General features: G+C 45.9%; 2 protein-coding genes across 9 annotated transcripts in view; both read left to right on the top strand.

Annotated features, from left to right (window-relative positions):
- Positions 1-5,796, top strand: part of LOC119954124 — a 93,250-nt gene extending 87,454 nt beyond the window's left edge. Inside the window, exons 2-3 of the mRNA XM_038779045.1 lie at positions 62-711; positions 5,579-5,796. Of these exons, the coding sequence (XP_038634973.1) occupies positions 197-711; positions 5,579-5,753 (690 nt within the window). The 5' untranslated portion in view covers positions 62-196 and the 3' untranslated portion in view covers positions 5,754-5,796. The remainder of the gene's footprint in view (positions 1-61; positions 712-5,578) is intronic.
- The window catches only part of LOC119954123 (supervillin-like), a 169,458-nt gene that overhangs the window by 32,738 nt on the left and 115,198 nt on the right, over positions 1-21,522 (top strand). For 7 of the 8 annotated variants that reach the window (XM_038779043.1, XM_038779040.1, XM_038779038.1 and 4 more), the window contains exons 1-2: positions 9,603-9,738; positions 13,344-13,381. In XM_038779043.1, the coding sequence (XP_038634971.1) occupies positions 9,605-9,738; positions 13,344-13,381 (172 nt within the window). In that variant the 5' untranslated portion in view covers positions 9,603-9,604. Of the gene's footprint in view, positions 1-9,602; positions 9,739-13,343; positions 13,382-21,522 lie in introns of those variants that run through there. The other variant, XM_038779041.1, reaches the window with a different exon arrangement.

Genomic DNA, 21,522 nt, shown 5'->3' with positions numbered 1-21,522 from the left:
TTGTTTTTTTTCCAGCCTAAGCTTATTATTTAAATTTTCTGTTCTATTTCTCATTTAACAGTGAGAGGAGAAGGGTCTTTTGAGTGCCAGTCTCCCAGGCATTGGTGACGAGGTTGACTGCCATTGCTCTCTGTGCCGACTACAACATCAATTTCTATCCAACCCCTCTACCCATCTCACATATGTCACAGATATCATGAATGCTGAAGAGAACCAAGTGATGGAAACTAGGGCCGAACGCATTGCCTGGCTCAAGTCTGAGCGAGACCGAGGGTTAGCTGAAAAAATTAGCAACCTTGATGAAAATACCATAGTCCTTTCCAAATGCTTGCGAATTGAAAAGGAAAATGAACCTGTGGAAAATAGACACTCACTTCCAGAAAGATCCGAAGCACTGGAGAGCTTTGTGAGTAAGTCGACTCTGCACGTACCATTCAAACTCTGGGGAATGAAGGACACTGAAATTCCAAAAGAAATCATCTTGCATAAAACCAGTGGGAACGCCGTGGAAAAGAAGAGTTCCTTGTACGTCCAAAGCCAAAAGAACAGGAATGAAGAATGGACAACAGGGAACAAGCTTCGTGATTCGTATTTTCAGGTGATCGATGGTTGTAGGAAAGAAAATTTGATTGATGGTGTGGAAAAATCTCTGCCTCTCCCACAGCGATCTGTCCTTGAGACCCAAATCACAGGTTTACCTCCACGGGTGAGGTTAGTATTTGTGTTTTTAATTAACGCATGACTGATTATTTAAATTGCAGAGGGGTGTGTCTCAGTGCTGTTGAATATTCATGGAGAGCATTGCCATTTATCTCTCATGGGTTTTTGTAGGCCTAAATGGATAGAGCTCTCATTTTACTGACAGATGATTTCATGTCTGCAAGAGAATATTTTATACAGCTAGATCTATTGGCCGAACATTGAACTGGAGGTTAGTAAATTGCAGGCTTGATTTTCATCAGAGCTCATTCAGCACTTTATCTTTCTGAGGTAGACGGACTAAGCATCACTGGGAAGAGCAAGATGTTGTAAGGGATTGTGTAGACTGTGCAGTCAGACTGTTACAGTGGGATGGGCACAACAACATCTCCAGGTCTTGTAACCTTCCTTGTTACGAGGTTAAAATCCTATAACTAACTGCATTAGTGGAGTGCTACCACCATATAGAGTGCAATTGTTCAAATTGATCAACTTCATCTCAAATAAGCAACGAGCTATGTGAAATAAATGCTAACCTTGCCAGCAATGCTCACATCTCAAAGAATAATTAAATAAAATATATATGTCCTTGGATATCCGACCAGCATTAAAAGACACAAATTCAAATACCACACACTCCTTCTGGTAAATACAGTATTGACTTTTGGTCTGTTTATCCCTCTTTCTTCTCTCTCTCTCTTCCCATCTGCCTCTCTCTGCCTCCCTCTTCCTCTCTGTATCTCTCGATCTATCTTTGTCCCTCCCACTTTCTCTCTGCCTTTCTCGTTTTCTGTGTCTCTCTCTGCCTCCCTGTTCCTCTTTGTATACCTCTCTCTATCTTTATCCCTCCCTCTGGCTCCCTGTTCCTCTCTGTGTCTCTCTCCCTCTATTCTTGTCCCTCTCTTTGCCTCTCTGTCTTGCTCTCTTTTCCTCTCTCTCTCTCTGTCTCTGTCTCTCTTTCTCTGCTTCCCTCTTCCTCTGTTTTCATCTTTCCCACTGTTTGTCACAGAGAATCCTGCCCGACATCTCTTTCTTTGTCTGCTGTTTCTCTATTGACTTTCGCTCATTGTCCTTTCACTCTGTCTCTCTTTTACCTTTCACTCTCTCTTTCCCTTCCTCTTTCTGTTACATTTGAAACCTCCATGGCAATGTCCACAGAGAAGCAACTAAAGTCTCCCATCATCTGGCTAATGAAAAGCCTATTGCATTCAACGAGACTGATACAGGACAGATGTCTGTCAAAGGAATATAAACCTTGTGCAACAGAATTCTACACACATTAATCATCTTAATGTTTTAGTTGTGCAATGATATTTAATATCATGCAGCTTTTCTTTCTATTTGGACAAGCAATACATTACTTGGAGTTTAATCGTGAAGGACAAGTGATATAATTCATTGGAATGTTAATCTTTCATTTCTACCAGTGCTGGGCAAACACTTCACAAAGACGTTCTTCCAGCCATGTGTAATGTCTGTGCAGCTTGAGTTGTTGGGTAGGTGCCACAGGTGATTAATGTCCTAGTGGTTTTATATATCTGGTTCTAATCCAAAATTCAGAGGAGGGGTGGAAGGGGGAGAACTCCATATAAAACTACCCTTGTCACTAATTCTTAATTTCAAAAGATCTGGAATGAGGATTATTGAGAAGGTAAGGAGGGACGGTTTAAAAGGTTCCTCGTTATCGAGTTTACATTGTTATTAAATGTGTGAGGTGCAGGACTGGGGAATGGATAATGGAGCATTGCAGACAGCCATTGGCTGTGGGCATTAACCACTTGTTAGCCAGCTAGCTTCACGTGAGTTAATTCAGGATGGTAAAACAATATTTTTACTCGTTTAAAGTAAAATCTTCCAAATAAGATTAAAAATCAAGTGAACCTGATTCAAGAAAAGATCTAGCCAGTAACAGTCCTTGAGTTCAAATTTCCCAGGTCAGAATCAAACCCCTGTTCTAATTCATCACCTTTAATACTTTTCTAAGCTCCCAAATTCTTTATTAAAATATGAAATATGGTCAACTCCACAGAGTTCTGAATACAGAGTACTGACTACTGGATGATCTGCAGTGTTTCCAATTGATCCATCACCTTCCACCCTACACTTACACTGACACTCCATTTTTCAGCCCTCTTATTTCTTCCTCAGCTGGATCTTACAGCCCCCGTCAGGCATGTTTTCGGAAGCAGGGAGTGGGGGGAGGGTTCGTAAAATATGTTGGCTGGCTAGCTCGCCACCTTAACGGGTGACTCCCATCCAAGTAAGACACTCACTAGTGCAACCATCCGCGTTTATTTATTTCCCACTCAAGGCCCTCAATCCTCCTCCATTGCCATAATGTGCTGGGCAGAGGAAAAGGCTGATTGTTTTCACCCAAGGCAGTGAAAAGGTGGGAATTGAGGGTGGGGGAGGGGGGTTGGCAAAGGGGGGTTACATCATTGAGTGGGTGCTCTGTGATCATTAGAGGTAGCCCCCCACTCCACAAGAATGTGCCCGCCCCCCGCCTCCTTTTGTGTCTCCCCGCCTGGCCAGCTCAAGTCTGCATTCCCACCCCCGGCCTTGCCTCCCACCCGGAGCCCAATCGCTGCCTACCTGCCCCAATCTGATTGACTCTTCAGGGTGGGACTTCCACTAAGGGACGGAAACCCCAATCTCTGTTGTTAAGATGCTCCCAGCGTCTTATCACTGTTGGATAACTTTATTTAAAGGTGTTTGGATTGGGATTGACTTTTCTCCCAGGCTGCTGAGCAGAACATCCCCTTGTAAGGTCCAGTCCCCTAGGTTTGCCCACTGAATCTAAAGTTAAATTATGGGTTCAATAAGTACATTTCCTAGAATCTGCCCAATAACTGGGATACTGTTCCCCGAAAGGAATGCTGGGTTATGGTCACCAGCACAGATCACTGGGTTAAAATTTACAGCAGGGAGCATGGGCTTCAATTCCCAGCAAGGAACACTGGATTACACTTTCAGCCATGGGTTTGGTTACAATTCCCAGCAAGGAACACTGGATTACACTTTCCAGCAGTGAGCACTGGGTTGCAATTCCCAGCAAGGAACACTAGATTACAGTTTCCAGCAGGGAGCACTGGGTTACAATTCCCAGCAAGGAACACTAGATTACAGTTTCCAGCAGGGAGCACTGGGTTACAATTCCCAGCAAGGAACACTGGATTACACTTTCCAGCAGGGAGCACTGGGCTACAATTCCCAGCAAGGAACACTAGATTACACTTTCCAGCAGTGAGTCCTGGATTACACTTTCCAGCAGGGAGCACTGGGTTACAATTCCCAGCAAGAAACACTGGATTACACTTTCCAGCAGGGAGCACTGGGCTACAATTCCCAGCAAGGAACACTGGATTACACTTTCCAGCAGGGAGCACTGGGCTACAATTCCCAGCAAGGAACACTGGATTACACTTTCCAGCAGTGAGTCCTGGATTACATTTTCCAGCAGGGAGCACTGGGCTACAATTCCCAGCAAGGAACACTAGATTACACTTTCCAGCAGGGAGCACTGGGCTACAATTCCCAGCAAGGAACACTAGATTACAGTTTCCAGCAGGGAGCACTGGGCTACAATTCCCAGCAAGGAACACTGGATCACACTTTCCAGCAGTGAGTCTTGGATTACACTTTCCAGCAGGGAGCACTGGGTTACAATTCCCAGCAAGGAACACTGGATTACACTTTCCAGCAGTGAGTCTTGGATTACACTTTCCAGCAGGGAGCACTGGGCTACAATTCCCAGCAAGGAACACTGGATTACACTTTCCAGCAGGGAGCACTGGGCTACAGTTCCCAGCAAGGAACACTGGATTACCCTTTCCAGCAGGGAGCACTGGGCTACAATTCCCAGCAAGGAACACTGGGTTACAGTTTCCAGCAGGGAGCACTGGGTTACAATTCCCAGCAGAGAACACTGGGTTACGATTCCCAGCAGGGAGCACAGGATTACACTTTCCAGCAGAGAGTACTGGGTTACAATTCCCAGCAGAGAGCACTGGATTACATTTTCCAGCAGGGAGCACTGGGTTACAATTCCAAGCAGGGAGCACTGGGTTACAATTCCCAGCAATAAGCACCAGATTATGATTAGGATGTGGGAACTGTAACTGATTTTCCCTCCACCACTCTCCGTTCCTAATTTAAAACAAAATTACTCCTCTGAACATGTTCTGCTATCTTACCTTTTGCCACTATTAGCACTCTTAATTCCTTAATGCGAGCTTTAACACACCCCGTTGTCTTACATCATGACAGATTTGTCCACATGTCTTTTGTTCTGGTCTTTTATTCTCTACCCCCCCCCCCCCCCCCCCCCCCCCCGCCCCCCCCCAACCCCACACCCCCACCTTTCCAACTGTATAATTCTTTTAATTTCTACCTTCTGTCAGTTCTGCAGAAGGGTCATTTAGGCCTGAAACATTATGGGCGTGATTTAATTATTATTATGCACCCTGAGTTGGGCGCAACGCGGCCATTAGATTGCGCCCTATGTTTCAAATTGTTAAGACTTGTTGAGAAATCTAAAACTATGAGAATCAGAGATAAGTTAGTTACTGATAAATACACTGGGAATTCAGGAGAAACATTTTTACCCAGAGTGTAATTTGAATATGAATTGTATCATCATAAGGAGTAGTTGAGACAAATCATGCAAATGCTTTTAAAGAGGAGTATGATAAACACACCAGCGAAAAATGAATAGGAGGACAGGCTGATAGAACTAAATAATGTAGGGCGAGAGGAGGGTCATGTGGGGCAGAAACACAGGCAAAGACGTGTTGAGCCCATGCTTGTTTCTGTCCCGTAATTATTATGCAACTCCTCTCCAGAGGCGCAGCAAAGCTCTGATTGTGAACTTTTCTGGTAGCTGCCCTCTACAGGCAATGGTTCACAAACCGCCAGTGGTACGGAAGGTCTCCTGTTACGGCAGCAGTGGCACACAGCACCCTGAGGTGGGAACGGTGGACACGCGGGTCTCCGTGGGTTGTCTACGCAGCACCTTCATGGAAAAGAGCATCAGCTCCAGCGGACAGAAAGTGTAGGTGCTGTGGCTTGCTCTGCATTCCACCTGATTTACCCATTTACTAAAAGACATTTCCATTCCGAGCATTAATCCAGAGGAGCTTTTCTGCTTTGTCCGCTAGGTGTTCGAATTGCCATGTAGAACATAGCCTGGTTCAGCCTTAAAGATATTAAACACACTGACATAATGTAATAATAATTGGGGAGTTGTGTATTTTCCTAAGTATTTAATCACTGGGGTTAAAACATTCCTGAGCTCGGTTATTCAGTAACTAAATTCCAGTTTTCAGTGCAACTTTTGTGGCCAATTTTGGTAATAAGGGAAGGCCAGGCCTATCAATCAAGTATTGCCTTGTTACTGCGTTGCATTGTGCCTTGCTGCAGTCTGGTATGTAGTGTGGGGAGTGTTGTTCAATACGTTGCCTATTTAACACATAAGGGGCAAATGGGAGTCCAGATGTGACCAATTGCATTTCTGATTAGCATACAAAAAATGAATACTGGACACGATGGTTGGGCACTTGATCTTGATACTCACACGCATGGTGTTGGCATGTGATTTTTAAAACCTCTTCTGTGTGCTTGTCAGTAAAGCAGAGTGTGCAAGTGTTTTTTTTCTTCATTGCTGTGTGTGCTTTACTTCCTTGGTTACTGAATGGTGACAGATGTTTGTTCAGTAAATATGCGCACATGTGAAGTACATTTGCCTGTGTTGAATGCCAATGGGCATTTGAAGGTATTTGAAGCATGCAGCGCGTGGAGAACGCACGGGAGAGAGATTGACTGGATTTCTCTGCAGGGGGCTGGTATTAACCCGATGGACCAAATGGCCTCCTCTGGCCGTAAATTACTATGACACTGCATTTTCTACTAAAATTACTGCAGGTGGTAAAAGCGGTGTCACCTTAGCAACACCTGTGGCTAATATTTAGGGATCTCAGCATGATTTGCTATAAGTAACAGGCACTCCAATGTGTGAAATTACTAAATACAACACAGAAGCATCTTTAAACATGAACAAAGTCACTGGCCAGTTTCCATCCCAAGATCCTTGATGCTCTATTACTGCAGCTCACTGATACTGGCTCTTGGCCTCCAGGTGATATTGTTGGTTCTGGAGGAGGTATTAATTTGCTGACAAAGTTGGGAGAGATGGTGATCCAAGCCCTTGACAGATTCCAGAACCCATATTCAACAGCCTTATTAATCTGCAGCAACTTTGAAAAATGGATTTTGAGGATTGGTCTGTAAGGGAGGTTGTATCAGTGGACCCTTCTTTAGCAGGAACAGCCTTTTTAATAAAAGTCTTTGAGCAGATTTAGAATTAACTGGAGGCTGGTGTAAGAGCTGACATAGGTTACTTGTTTTAAAATTGGAAGTACTCAAGTTGGGGTAAAAGGTAACCTTTCACTGATTTTAGATAACTATAATGCAGGAAGAAAGCTCCCTTTCCCATTCTCTCTCTCCCTTTCCATGAAGATGCATGAACAGAACCAAACTCAATACGTCGTCTGATTTTTATGTTATAAAGTGTGAGTAGATGACCCTGACCGGCTGCTCCCATCCTAGGGCTCACCTCACACCATGATTGGTCTCATCTCACTATCACTATCCTCTTCCCCATCAAGACCGGGCTGGTTGATTCAGCCCGGTTGTCCCAGATCGCCAGTCCTTTTTTAAAATATAAATTAGAGTACCCAATTATTGTTTTCCAATTAAGGGGCAATTTAGCCTGGCCAATCCACCTAACCTGCACATCTTTGGGTTGTGGGGGCGAAACCCACGTAAACATGGGGAGAATGTGCAAATTCCACACAGACAGTGACCCAGAGTCGGGATCGAACCTGGGACCTCGGCGGCGTGAGGCAGCAGGGCTAACCACTGTGCCACCGTGCTGCCCTCCAGATCGCCAGTCCATCGGCTACCTGGCCAGCTATTGTGGGGTGTCCATATGACCATACAACTCACAGAGGTCACGCTAACAAGGACGCCAGGCCCAAAGTAGCTCATGTCTCACTGCTGGGATTATTTGATGTGCCAACCAAAGTTCCAAATCTATCTCCGGAAATATAAATATAAAATAATGACTGAATAATCCAATAAGGTTGTTTCTTTAACCAAAGGGTAGCTGGAATGTGGAACCCACTAATGCATAGCTCAGGCAAATAGTATCGGTGCCTTAAAGAGAAAACTGAATAAACACACAGTATGCAAGAAAGAAATAGAAGGATATGCTGATTGGATGAGATCAGGTGGGGAGAGGCACAAGAGAAGCAATATCAGAATGGACCCCTTTGTTCTGAATGGTTTCTGTGAAACGTTCATTGTAAGTTCCCTGCCACTCTCTCCAGGCAGAGGGAGGCAGTAAGCAGTGGTATTGTCACTGGACTAATAATTACTGTGGGGGCCTGGGGTTCGAATCCCACCTCAGTTGATGGTGAAATTTGGGTTCAACAAAATTCTGGAATTAAAATTCCGATGAAACCATTATCGATTGTCGAAAAAATTCACCTGGTTCACTAATGAGAAGAAAATCTGCCACCTTACCTGGTCTGTCCTACATGTGGCTCCAGGTCGACAGCAATGTGATTGACTCTTAAATAGCCCCGGAAACCATTTAGTTGATGGGCGATAATTGCTGGCCCTATCAGCGATGCCCAAGTCCAATTCATTAACAAAAATCCCCTCCCTCCACTGTCATTTTTATCTGCTCTTCTTATTTTCTCCTCCCTCTCAGTTAGTGGTTTCCCCCTTGTGCTGGTGTCTGTCTGACAATAGTGGAGAAGACAATAATGAAGAGCAGGTAGTTACCAATGTGTGACAGGAATCGCTTCAGAGAAAGATTCACAAGGAACCACTTGTGCTGTGACCACAGACAAGGACTCCACATGTAGCCAGATAGACAGGATACAACAAGGTTTATTCTACTACTCCACAGTACAATAATTTTCTCCTCCACTCCTCTCAGAGTCTACTCCCAGACCTGCTCCCAGGTCGGGGTTTATATCCTGTGGAGGATCCTCCAATTGGGAGGAAGCTCTGCAGCTAGTCACTTAGGGAGTTTGTATTCCAAGGTGTAGGAGGGGAATCCGATACAATATAGGTTCTGACCCGTTCATGGGTGGTAGCAACTTGTGATACGACCTTCAAACTAAACCCCGCTCTCTTGTCATAGGTGTCTCTTTCAAGTGACTGTTTCGAGGGAGATGCAACCACTGCTGAGTAATGCAGAGAGAGAAAAAAGAATGAAATGTAGAAGAGCTAATGGGAAGCTGTTGTGACAATCGACAACGTAGCGAGTGGCATCCTCAGTTACAAACTGGGCAGAATCTCTGTGGGACTTTTGGAAGAGGGATCAGTAAACAGAATGGAACTCTACATGAGAGTGATCCTACAGTGATTTTACTCCTACAGTGTGGGTGTGCAAGAGCTTTGGGTTAAGTTACAATGAAATGGTAGACAGGAATGACTGGGAGACTCCAACCCAATGACCCTTTCTCTTGCTTTGCTGAGGTATGTAGCAGTGGGTAGTTTTAAACAATGCAATTGATTGTTTCCATTCAGAGCTTGGCTTCTTCTACTCATGGAGCCTGAGTCCTAAACTTTGGGTATATGTTGAATTCTCTTCAACCACCTGATACTTTCAGTATACACACACAACTGCCAGAACACGGGTCACGTTGATGCTGTACTTTGTTCATGTTCAAACCAATGCAGCAGATCCTGTCAGATTAATCCCTCCCTTCCTTCCTTCTGACTCTTATTTTTCTCACACTTCAAATTTCTTTTCATTTACCTTCATGCTGTCCATGTTTGTTTTCTTCTCTCTTGCCCTGTCTCTTTCTCCTGAACTAGTGGTGATGAGGCTAACATGGTACTGAGTCTCGATTTGGCAACAGTGCCTGGCTCGGAGGTACGGCGGAGACCACGGCGGTACATCAGCCCAGGCGTGAATCGCAAAACATCAGATCGGTTCAGGACGCAGCCCCTCACAGTGACTGAACGGTGAGGAACACATGGGCAAGAGGCTCCTGTAATAATAATAATCTTTATTGTCACAAGTAGGCTTACATTAACACTGCAAAGGCGTTTCTGTGAAAACCCCCTCGTCGCCTGTTCGGGTAAACTGAAAGGGACTTCAGAATGTCCAATTCACCTAACAGCACGTCTTTCGGGACTTGTGGGAGGAAACCGGAGCACCTGGAGGAAACCCACGCAGACACAAGGGGAACTTGCAGACACTGCACGAACAGTGACCCAAGCTGGGAATCGAACCTGGGATCCTGGCGGTATGAAGCAACAGTGCTACCCACTGTGCTACCGTGCTGTCCACCATTGTGACTTGAATATTTACTTTTAATTAAGAAAAGCGATAGGATAATGTTTTAATCCAACTTTCCTCCTGATGATGAATAATCGCCTCAGGCTGAAAACATCAGCACTGACTGTTGTATGATATTATTCGCCACATTGGAGGAACTCTGGTATTTTATCTGATTTTCACTTCTCCACCCAGTTTCACTGACGCCCCCACTGCCCAGTGTTGGCTTTTGCAGGGCTGCAGGCTCATGTGCAACCCTAAGTAACTATTGAGGTGTCACAGTCATGCCTTATCCTAGCCTATATGCTATTTTGCATACTTACCGGTTATCATAAAATCATAGAATCATAGAATTTACAGTGCAGAAGGAGGCCACTTGGCCCATCGAGTCTGCACCGGCCCTTGGGAAGATAATCCTACCTAAACCCACACCTCCACCCTATCCCCGTAACCCCACCTAACCTTTTTGGACACTAAGGGCAATTTACATAGAATTTACAGTGCAGAAGGAGGCCATTCGGCCCATCGAGTCTGCACCGGCTCCTGGAAAGAGCACCCTACCCAAGGTTAACACCTCCACCCTATCCCCATAACCCAGTAACCCCACCCAACACTAAGGGCAATTTTGGACACTAAGGGCAATTTATCATGGCCAATCCACCTAACCTGCACATCTTTGGACTGTGGGAGGAAACAGGAGCACCCGGAGGAAACCCACGCACACACGGGGAGGATGTGCAGACTCTGCACAGACAGTGACCCAAGCCGGAATCGAACCTAGGACCCTGGAGCTGTGAAGCCATTGTGCTATCCACAATGCTACCATGCCACCCCACTGGACAATGACCATGAGTTGGACCTCCAGCTGACCTTTGGTCCCCACCCTGTCCAAGGGATTTAGAACCCAGCTATAGCACCTCAACCTCTATCACACTGGCGTCAACTTACTCAGCACTGCCTGGAAGGCGAACTGGGGACTTTCCAGTCTGTGAGGCTGAGTGATACACTGAACCACTTATCCATCACATGCTGTAACAAGCCTCCAAGCTAACCTGTCCCAACTGCTTACAATGAAGCAAGCACTGTAGAGAGAGAGAGTGGTTATGTAATGAAACGATTGTGAGTCTGAGCGCTTGTGGCATCTCAAAGAATGCATAACTCCTTGAATAATTGTACTGGAATAACATGGATTGATTTACATGGAACAGTTAAGCCCCAATTTTAACGCAATCCTTCCAGCAAGGACTGGCTGATGGCAGTTTGACACTCCACCTGACACTTCAAGCCAGCCCATTTTCTAAAATGTTTATCAGAAAAGAGAACACATTTGCCAATTAGTCTATGCTGTAGATATAGCTGCAATTTTAAAATTAGAGCGAGTCTAATCAGGACTGAAATGAAAGCACGCTGTTCACACAATGGGTATCAGAAATGTGGAACTCTCCTCCCCAAGATATATCATTCCAGCTTTGACAACGAGTCATCCAGACGAGAAACGTTAGCCCGCTTCTCTCTCCGTAGATGATGTCAGACCTGCTGAGGTTGACCAGTATTTTCTCTTTTTGATGTAAATTATTCTTAGGCGGTCCCTCGGAATCAAGGATGACTTACTTCAGTGGGTTCTGATGGCTGGCAAATCCATTGTGCAATCTGCACACTCTGCCACACACTGGGCTGGTGATGTTTGAAGGGCTGGGTCAATGATTTTTGTTTGGGGGTTTGTGTGGTCCCTCCAACACCTCAACCTTGCTTCAGAATGGTGCTGAAAAACATCTCTCGATGGGTTCTGGGCTGTACCTTCTCCATTTTGATCGGTCACGAGCTGGGGTCTTCCATGAGTCCACAGGATATTTGATGTCTCCAGTGATGCTTCGAGGACATTGCTAAAGCATTTCCGTGACCCTTCTGGGATTCTACTGCCGTGACCCGAGTTCCCAGTGGAGTTCCGAGTCTGGTGTCAGACATACGACCAACATGTCCCGCACAGTGAAGGTAATTTTGGGTGATTAGTGCCTCGAGATTTGTCATGTTGGCTTGCGAGAGGACGCCGCTGTTGGACTGCCTTTCTTGCCACTGGATTCGGAGAGTTCTGCGAAGGCACCGCTCATGATCCTTCTCCAGCGCTTTGAGGCTCCTGCTGTAGGCTATCCAAGTCTCCGAAGCCCTTGGAAAATTCCCAAGAAAAAAAGTGAACGCTGGGTTCATGAAAATTTTCAAGGCTGAGATCGATCGATTTTTGTTGAGCAAGGCTATTAAAGGATGTGGAACAAAGGTGTGTAAATGGAATGGAGCCACATAACAGCCATGATTTAATTGAATAGTGGAGAAATGCTCAAGGGACTGAACAGCCCGACCTCTCTTCCTATATTCTTATTTAGTTGTTAAAGGTACAATGAACTTTCAATATCAGCAAAGGTCAGAAATCTTTCATCCCTGCCCTTCATGAAGATAAGAGACTAGATAGCCTGGTGTGTTGTGATTCATCCTCGGACCAAGATAAAAGTTGATTTTCATTTGCATGTTGTTGATTGTTGTAAATCCCCATCTGGTTCACTAATGTCCTCTTAGGGAAGGAAATCTGCCATCCTTACCTGGTCTGGCCTACATGTGACTCCTGACCCACAACAATGTGGTTGACTCTTAAATGCTCCTCTGAAATGGCCTAGCAAGCCATTCAGTTCAAGGGCAATTAGGAATGGGCAACAGATGCTGGCCAAGCCAGCGACACCCACATCCTAAGAATGAATTTGAAAAAATCTCTGAAAAATGTAAAATGCAAGGAAAAGTGCAGAGCAAGCAGCGTGTGATAACACAATCCGAGCACAATGCAAATCGCTAACTGAGGTGCAAGAGTACAAGACTCCAGCACAGTGTCACCCATCACAGATCTTCCTTTTGTCCTTGTTCCACTCACCTCGGCTCAAAACCTGTTACATCTCAAACTGTTCCCAGTTCCCAGTTCTGTTGAAAGGTCACTGACCTGAAATGTTATTAACCCATCTCTCTCTCTGCTCAGATAGGCTTCAGATGGTTTCACAGGTCGGCGCAACATCGAGGGCCGAAGGGCCCGTACTGCGCTGTAGTGTTCTATGTTCAAACCTACAGAACTTATTTCCATTTTTAAAAATTTTACCTACAGACAGTTTGTTCGCAAAGATTGAATTATTAAAACTTAGATTATGTTATGTTGGGGAAAGGTATGAGTTTTGTTTCATCCCTCAACATCCTTCTGCACAGCTTGTATTAGTGAATGAAGCTCAGTTTCTCTTTCTTCTTTACAATTTTACAGAAATGCAGTGCTGAATGCAGGCAAGGGGAACTCAGAGGGTGAGTACCGCATCTGTATATCCACCCACAATCAACCCACTTGAAATATTGGTTATGTAAACTCTTTGGAAAACATCTGGAAAACTGGGGCAAATTCGTGCAGGTAATTGCAGAGTGGCCTTCAGACAGTTACAAACAATCCTTAAGGGCAGCACGGTAGCACAGTGGTTAGCACAGTTGCTTCACAGCTTCAGAGTGCCAGGTTTGATTCCTGGCTTGGGTCCCTTTCTGTGCGGAGTCTGCACGTTCTCCCCGTGTCTGCGTGGGTTTCCTCCGGGTGCTCCAGTTTCTTCCCACAGTTTAAAGATGTGCAGGTAAGGTGGATTGACCATGCTAAATAGTCCTTAGTGTCCTAAAAGGTTAGGTGGGGTTACGGGGATAGTTTAGAAGTGTGGGCTTAAGTGCGGTGCTCTTTCCAAGGGCCGGTGCAGACTTGATTAGCCGAATGATTTTCTGCACTGTAAATTCTATGGGCTGATTTCCGAGTTTGGACTTCAGGTAGCAAGCCAGTCACATGCATCAAAAACATGGCATCTTTGTTCCTTTTGTTCGTTTTTTTTCCTCTTCGTCAAACTCATGTCAAGTTGGGGCTAGTTTAGCACACGGCTAAATCGCTGGCTTTGAAATCAGACCAAGGCAGGCCAGCAGCACGGTTCAATTCCCGTACCAGCCTTCCCAAACAGGCGCCGGAATGTGGCGACTAGGGGCTTTTCACAGTAACTTCATTTGAAGCCTACTTGTGACAATAAGCGATTTTCATTTCATTTTGTGAGCATTAGTGCATTGCTGAGCATTTAAACTTTGTTTTCCTCATTCACTCCCTGCACTGAGGGGCTGATTCACTCCGTGGTTCTGTCCCCGCTTTGCTGGATCTCGGATACTTTGTACACGAGTCTAGACTCCGACTGTTGATTAGCTGTGGAAGGAGAGACAAGATTGTAGAGCCTAATCTTCTTTTCTTGATGCCATAATGACAGAGGCCAACAATAGGAATCTCTCCCTAATTTAAGGAATGCACTGAGCCGAATTAAGGCCCAGGCTTGATCAGCTCACTCAGCACAGACTGAATGTGGAACCTTCCTCAGCTCTATATTCAGTGCTTTACCACTGAACTATAGAGTAATCTAATAGCAGTGGTTGTGGTGAACCACTCTACACCTGTATTAGGAGATGTAAGGTAGGACCTGTATTACAGGTTCGCCGGTAGCCCCTGCCGGCTGGCTCCGCTCAGTAGGAGGAGTATAAATATGCGTGTCCTCCATTCATCTGCCATTTCGCCAGCTGCAGCAGGAGGCCATGCATCTGACTGCAATAAAGCCAGTTGTACCCAACCTTAGTCTTTGTGCAATTGATCATGCATCAGTGGTTTAACAAAATGTTGCTTGCTTTTATTCAGTCAGAATTCAACACCTACACATACAAAGGAGTCCGAATCATATTAAAAAGAATTACATTTCATTGCCATACTACATTTCACAACCTCAGGGCATCTCAAAGCTCTTTACAGTGGATGGACTGTTTTGAAGTGAAGTCACACACACACACATACACACACACATGACACTTTAAGAATGCCACTTCCCTCTTTCCATAAGAGCATAAGACAGAGGAGCAGAATTAGACCACTCGGCCTATCGAGTCTGCTCCGCCATTCTATCATGGCTGATATTTTTCTCATTCCCCTTCTCCTGCCTACCCTATAACCTATACCCCATAACCGCTGATCCCCTTTTTAATCAGGGAACCTATCTATCTTAAGACACTCAGTGATTTGACCTCCACAACCTTCTGCAGCGAAGAGTTCCATAGATTCACCATCCTCTGACTGGAGAAATGTCTCCTCATCTCTGTTTTAAAGGATCGTCCCTTTAGTTTGATATTGTGTTCTCTGCTTCCAGTTTCTCTGACAAATAGAAACATCCTCTCCATGTTCACCCTAACCAAGCCTCGCAGTATCCTGAAAGTTTCAATAAGATTGCCCCTCATCCTTCTAAACTCCAGCGAATACAGATCTAGGGTCCTCAACCATTCCTCATACGGCAAGCTCTTCATTCCAGCGATCATTCTTGTGAACCTTCTCTGGACCTTTTCCAAGGCCAGCAGATCCTTTCTTAGGTACCGTGCCCAAAACTGCTCACAATACTCCAAATGAGCTCTGACCAGAGCCTTCTCCAGCCTCAGAAGTACATCCCTGCTCTTGTATTCAAGCTCTCTCAACAAGAATGCTAACTCTGCATTTGCCTTCCTAACTACCGACTGAACCTGCACGTTAACCTTAATAGAATCTTGAACAAGGCTCCCAAGTCCCTTTGTGCTTCTGGATAAAAACAAATTCCTGCGGATACTGGAATTTGAAACTAAAAGAAAAAATGCTGGAAAATCTCAGTATGTCTGGCAGCATCTGTAAGGAGAAAAAAGAGCTAACATTTCGAGTCCAGGTGACCCTTTGTCAAAGCAGCACGATAGCACAGTGGTTAGCACTGCTGCTTCACAGCGCTAGGGACAAAGGTTCGATTCCCGGCTTGGGTCACTGTCTGTGCGGAGTCTGCACATTCTGCCCATGTCTGCGTGGGTTTCCTCCGTGTGCTCCGGGTTCCTCCCACAAGTCCTGAAAGAAGTTCGGTGACTTGGACATTCTGAATTCTCCCTCAGTGTATCGAACAGGCGCTATAGTGTGGTGACTAGGGGATTTTCACAGTAGCTTCATTGCAGTGTTAATGTAAGCCTACTTGTGACAGGAATACATTTTATTATTATAGCCAACTGAGTGGGATTCTCAGCCATAAGGTGGCTTCTCCTGCAGTGCTGCAGCCTTTGGTATCGTCACTGTTGTAGCATAGAAAACACGACAGACAATTTGCGTACAGCAAGCTTCCACAGACAGCAAGTATTAATTAACATTGATTAAGCAAACATTCTCGTATTTGCATTCCAGCATATGTTGGGATAATATAGCAAATGTGATATTAATACAGATTAAATAGAAAGAAAGCAGGAGGGCCTGACTCTTGTTAACCAAGAAATGGTTAATGCCCGGACAGAAATGATCAAAATCTCTCTCTCATGCCCAGTGATAAGATAAGACAGGATGCAGAAATCATTTCAACAGCCAACCTGAGTTGTGTAGGTACTGTAGGAATCAGCGATGGATGTTTATTTCTTAGAGAGCATTTAGACTAAAAATCTGTGGTCCCTTGCATCTTCAGTTGGCATATCATCTTTGATAGAGACTGATAGATCATTACAAAAAGGAACATGGGAAAGCCTCACTTGAAGGTTTAGACCAACCCTTAACCGCATTACATTAATAAGGAATCACAGAATTGTTTCTATGCAGATGGAGGCCATTCGGCCCATCGTGTCTGCACCGGCTGTCTGAATAAGCAGGACACCGGTTGCCATTCCCCCATCTACTCATCTACTCCCCGTAACCCTGCTCATTCTTCCTTTCCAGATTCTCATTTGAATTTCTCGATTGAACCTTCCTCCACCATATTCTCAGGCAATGCATCACAGACCCTATCCACTGGCCGTGCAAAAAAGCTATTCCTCATATCGCTTTGGCTTCTTCTGCCAATTACTTTAAATCCGTGCCCTCTCATTCTCAATCGTTTCATGGGTGGAAACAGTATCTCCCGATCTACTTTGTCCAGGCCAGAAAGAAACGTCATCAAGCTACTTGCATGGGACAGAGATTGAAAAGAAACATGTCAAACGTAAAACAGGAGTTAATTATTAATTGGATCCTAGCTAGATGGTGAAGATGCTTTTCTTGATAGTAGGTTTATTCAGAGAATGCAGCATCACAGATCTCTGCCTCCTACCTACCAACACCCCCAGTGTCCCAGAAGTCCATTTTCATATTCTTTGGAGTTTACTAATTAAATAAACAAATGAACTAACAATCAAATGAACTAATTAACAGGCCTGTAAAGGGGCACTGTAATAAAAAGCTAAATTTCAAACAGAAATTCGTAAAATCAAATGAAAATGTCATTGTGAAGGGAGATAATGAACTCCAGTGTCAATCTTCATATTCTTTTGAAAAATCAATAACTCAATAGGTTAAACTCATTAACAAACTATTTATATTAGTCTATTTTTATTAGTTTTTATTCGAATGTATTAGACTTTATTGGAAAAGTGTTTTTTAATTCGACTGCCCCTGAAGGGCATTAAGTTCCACCAGTGGCCCCAGTAGGATTTCTGTTTTTTTTTGGCATCTCAGGGTTACTAGTCTAATGACATCACCACTGTCTCAACAAGTCCCTTATCTATGTGTCAAAGACAGTCAGACCATAAGGCGTAGGAGCAGAAATAGACCATTCGGCCCATCATCGCGTCTGACCTGCCATTCAACGAGAACATGACTGATAATCCTCAATTCTACTTATCCCCATAACCCTTGATTCCCTTACTGATTAAAAATCTGTCTATCTCAGCCTTGGATATACTTCATGACCCATCCGCTGCAGCCCCCTACGGTAAAGATTTTCACTAATTCACTACCCTGTGAGAGAAGAAATTCCTCCTCATCTCCGTCTTAAATTGGTGACCCTCACTGAGTTAATCAATCAATACCTACCACCTGCTTATCCTTAACCGGAACAACAAAATTGATGGAACATTAACATTAATGTTCAGATTGTTGAGCTGTCATGAGAACAGGTGAACTTAGTAACTTAGGCACCTCCCTCCTTCCTGCTTTTGCCATTCTTTAATTCACTGTTGTCGCCATGCCAACTTGACAAACCTTTATACAATTCTGTTGCTCTCTAGTGATTTCTTTCCTCTCTCCAGTCTCATTCAAAGGATTGTATCCACGGGTAATCCCTCATTTCCTGTCAACCAAAACAGTAAAGTTAATGTTGGTGGTGCAGTCTAAACAATGAGCTTCTTGTTCTATTATTAAGCCCAATGAATACTGTGCGAGTTACCTCACACTTTCAATGGTAAATTAGCAAGGGCAAATTCAAGAGATTTCACTTACTGGCAAAACTTTGCTTGCTGACTCTGTTTGTATGGTTGGGAAAGCAGTTACCATTCAAAGTTGAGGTTAACAAACCATTCAACAGCTTCAGCTGACACATTTGAATCGTTGTGATGCTGGATCTCTCAGTATAGTGGCGATGGTCCGACTCGGATGGCCACACTTTGTGGAGCAACTGGCCACACCTTCCCTGGCCCGTCCCCAAGTGGCTGAGGGTTATCCAGATTTTCCGCAGAGGGTTGAAACTTTGGGACTGCGCCACCCGGGCCAGTTGACAGGTGGGAGGTTGAAACGACAGTCTTGGCAATGTTAGGACGAAATGTCCATTTTCTGAAGTAGGCTTCCAGAGAGCAATGATCTTCTGTGAATCTTTCCTCAAAGCCCTAGAGTTGTTTAGTCTGAAAAGCCATGGCCCAGCTGCCAGCATATGTGACAACCTGTGATTTTACGGGAGGGAGGTCATTGCTCTATATGTTGAACAGAGCTAGCGTGAAGACTGATCCCTGTGGGAGTCCAGTGTTGGTTATGCTTGGGTGGTTGATTTGATCTCCAAGATGCATACGGGCCTCTTGCTGATCTTGGGATTGATTAGTTGTCGGGTTTTCACACTATTGATGATTTTGGAGAGTTTCAGTGGCATGCCTGTGCACCACACCATGACACAGTCACAGGATAAGTAAACAAAGGTGGTTTCTGCTTTTGGGTCTTTCTGGAAACTGGCCTCTTGTGGCACCGGCGTGGTCGGCACGGCGCCGGTCCCCCCCCCCCCCCCCCCCCCCCCCCCCCCCCCCCCCCCCCCCACCCTCCGATTCACGGCCCGGAATGGGCCGAGCGGCCGTAGCAAAAATCCCGAGTCCCGCCGACGCCGTTCTAACCTGCTCTCAGCAGGCAGGACCTCGGCATGGAAAGGTCGGAGGGCGGCCTGTGGGGGTGGAGGTGGGTCCGACCCCAGGGGGGCCTCCATTGTGGCCTGGCCCGCGATCGGGTCCCACTGATCGGCAGTCCGGCCTCTCGGGCTGGGGGCCTCCTTTCTTCCGCGCCGGCCCCTGTAGCCCTACGCCATGTTGCGTCGGGGCCGGCGTGGAAAAGGGAGCCACTGTGCATTCACGCGTCGGCGCCGGTGCCACTGTGGATGCGCGCGTTGCCGCCGGTGCCACTGCGCATGCGTGGACCCGCAGCGCCCAGTTGATGCTGGGATCAGCAGCTGGATTGGCGAGGGTCACTCCAGTGCCATGCGGGGCCAGAATTGCTGACCCTGAGGCCATGTTGACGCCGTCGGGAAACAAGGCGGCGTTTCCGACGGTGGCAACACTTTGCCTCAGGATCTCAGAATTCCGCCCTCAATGTTTCCCATTGAGCATTTCCCAGTATGAGATTCTGGGAAAAAATGAGAATCTCTGAAGGAGTGTCAGGTGGGATGTGATCCTCATGTGGTGGTCTTTCCTACCTGCTAATACCCACATCCAAAGGTGCCCAGATCTCCCTCTGGCAAGTGATTCATCTGAGCAAAAGTTCTGACTTTAAATCTAAGTTCTGAGAGTGAGCCCAAAAAGGCCCAGGTATGCGTGAAGAATGGAGTAGCTGTTTTACTGTGCAAGATGCAAAGCATCAGAGGCAGCTGCACATATTGGATGCACAGCATGGTGAGGTTTTTGACATGGTACTCAATAAAAGAAGGTATGTGAGGGTGACCGTCAGCCAGTGCTGCGTGCTCCAAGATGCCATCAAACTATTTGCAGGCATTATTTCAGCCGGCGGACTTTGACTATGGGGAAATATCATCATGGAGTCTGGGTCAGCAGAGATTCGGATACAAGCCTACCCATCGTCACTGCTATTCGGACACTTGCATACAATAACAGAGCTAGTCTCAGCCGTGGACCCAAGAAAGGTGGTCTTGTTTGGCTTCTTTTTTTTCTTCACTTAGAATCCTAGAATTCCTTAGAATCCTAGAATTCCGATAGGGGAGAAGGAGGCTATTTGGCACATCTGGTCTGCACCAACCCTCTGAAAAAGCACCCCACCTCGGCCCACTGCCCTACCCCCATCCCAGGAGCTCCACCCAACCTTTAGACACCGAAAGGCAATTTAACATGGCTAATCCGCCGTACCTGCACATCTTTGGACTGGAAGGACACAGGAGCACTCGGAGGAAACCCACACAGACACGGACAGAATGTATCAACTCCAAACAGTCACCCAAGGTCAGAATCGAACCTGGGTCGCTGGCGCTGCAACGCAGCAGTGCTAATCAATGTGCTGCCCTTTGACTTTATTAATGAGTGAAATGCCTTTTAAAGGCTTTCATAAATTTTTGTCTACCTGAACTAATATTCCCCTTTAATATTCCCCTTTAAATATCACTATTTCTTTAAATCCCAGCTGCACACAGATTTTTTCTCCAACTAGGTGCTGTGTATGCTTGTCCCAATCTGTGCTTGCCAACTCTGATTAAATGTATTCCTGGTGGTTTCATCACATGACTTGGACCCACACTCCAGCCATTAGTCTGCCAACACATCCATCTCTGCGATGCACTGCCTTCCTCCACCAATTGGAAAGCAAAAGGACTCATTGCCCAATAGGATGATGCTTGACTGCCAGGCAAACCACCGTTTTGTTCAATATTTTTGGATCTCTACAAAGAAATATTCAAAGTAAATCACAAAAAAAACAATGGGCGCGATTTAACAAGCTGGGAACAAATTACCACAGTGAGCACGTTTAGCTGTGTATTTCCCGGCGCTCACAGTGCTGAGAAATACCCGCGATTTAACGTGTCTCCGGTTAAATAGGGCCCGGGATTCTCCCCTACCCGGTTGGGCGGGCGGTCCCGGTGGGAGGAGTGGCGTGAACCACTTTGGCATCGAATCCTCCGCACCTTTAGGGGCTAGGCCGGCACCAGAGTGGTTACCGCTCCGCCGGCCGGAGAGAACGGCCTTTAGCGCCCCGCCAGCCGGGGCCGAAAGGCCTTCACTGGCCGGCGGACGTCCGCGCATGCGCAGGGGAGGGAGTCACTTCTGTGTCGGCCATCGCGGAGGCTATGGATGACGCGGAAGAAAAGAGTGCCCCCACGGCACAGGCCCGCCCACCAATCGGTGGGCCCCGATCGTGGGCCAGGCCACTGTGGGGCACCCCCCGGGGCCAGATC

Source organism: Scyliorhinus canicula, chromosome 19 (genome assembly GCF_902713615.1).
Source record: "Scyliorhinus canicula chromosome 19, sScyCan1.1, whole genome shotgun sequence".
In the NCBI taxonomy this organism is placed as follows: Eukaryota; Metazoa; Chordata; class Chondrichthyes; order Carcharhiniformes; family Scyliorhinidae; genus Scyliorhinus; species Scyliorhinus canicula.
Note: the sequence above shows the minus strand (reverse complement) of the source record. Positions and strands in the feature narration are given on the sequence as shown.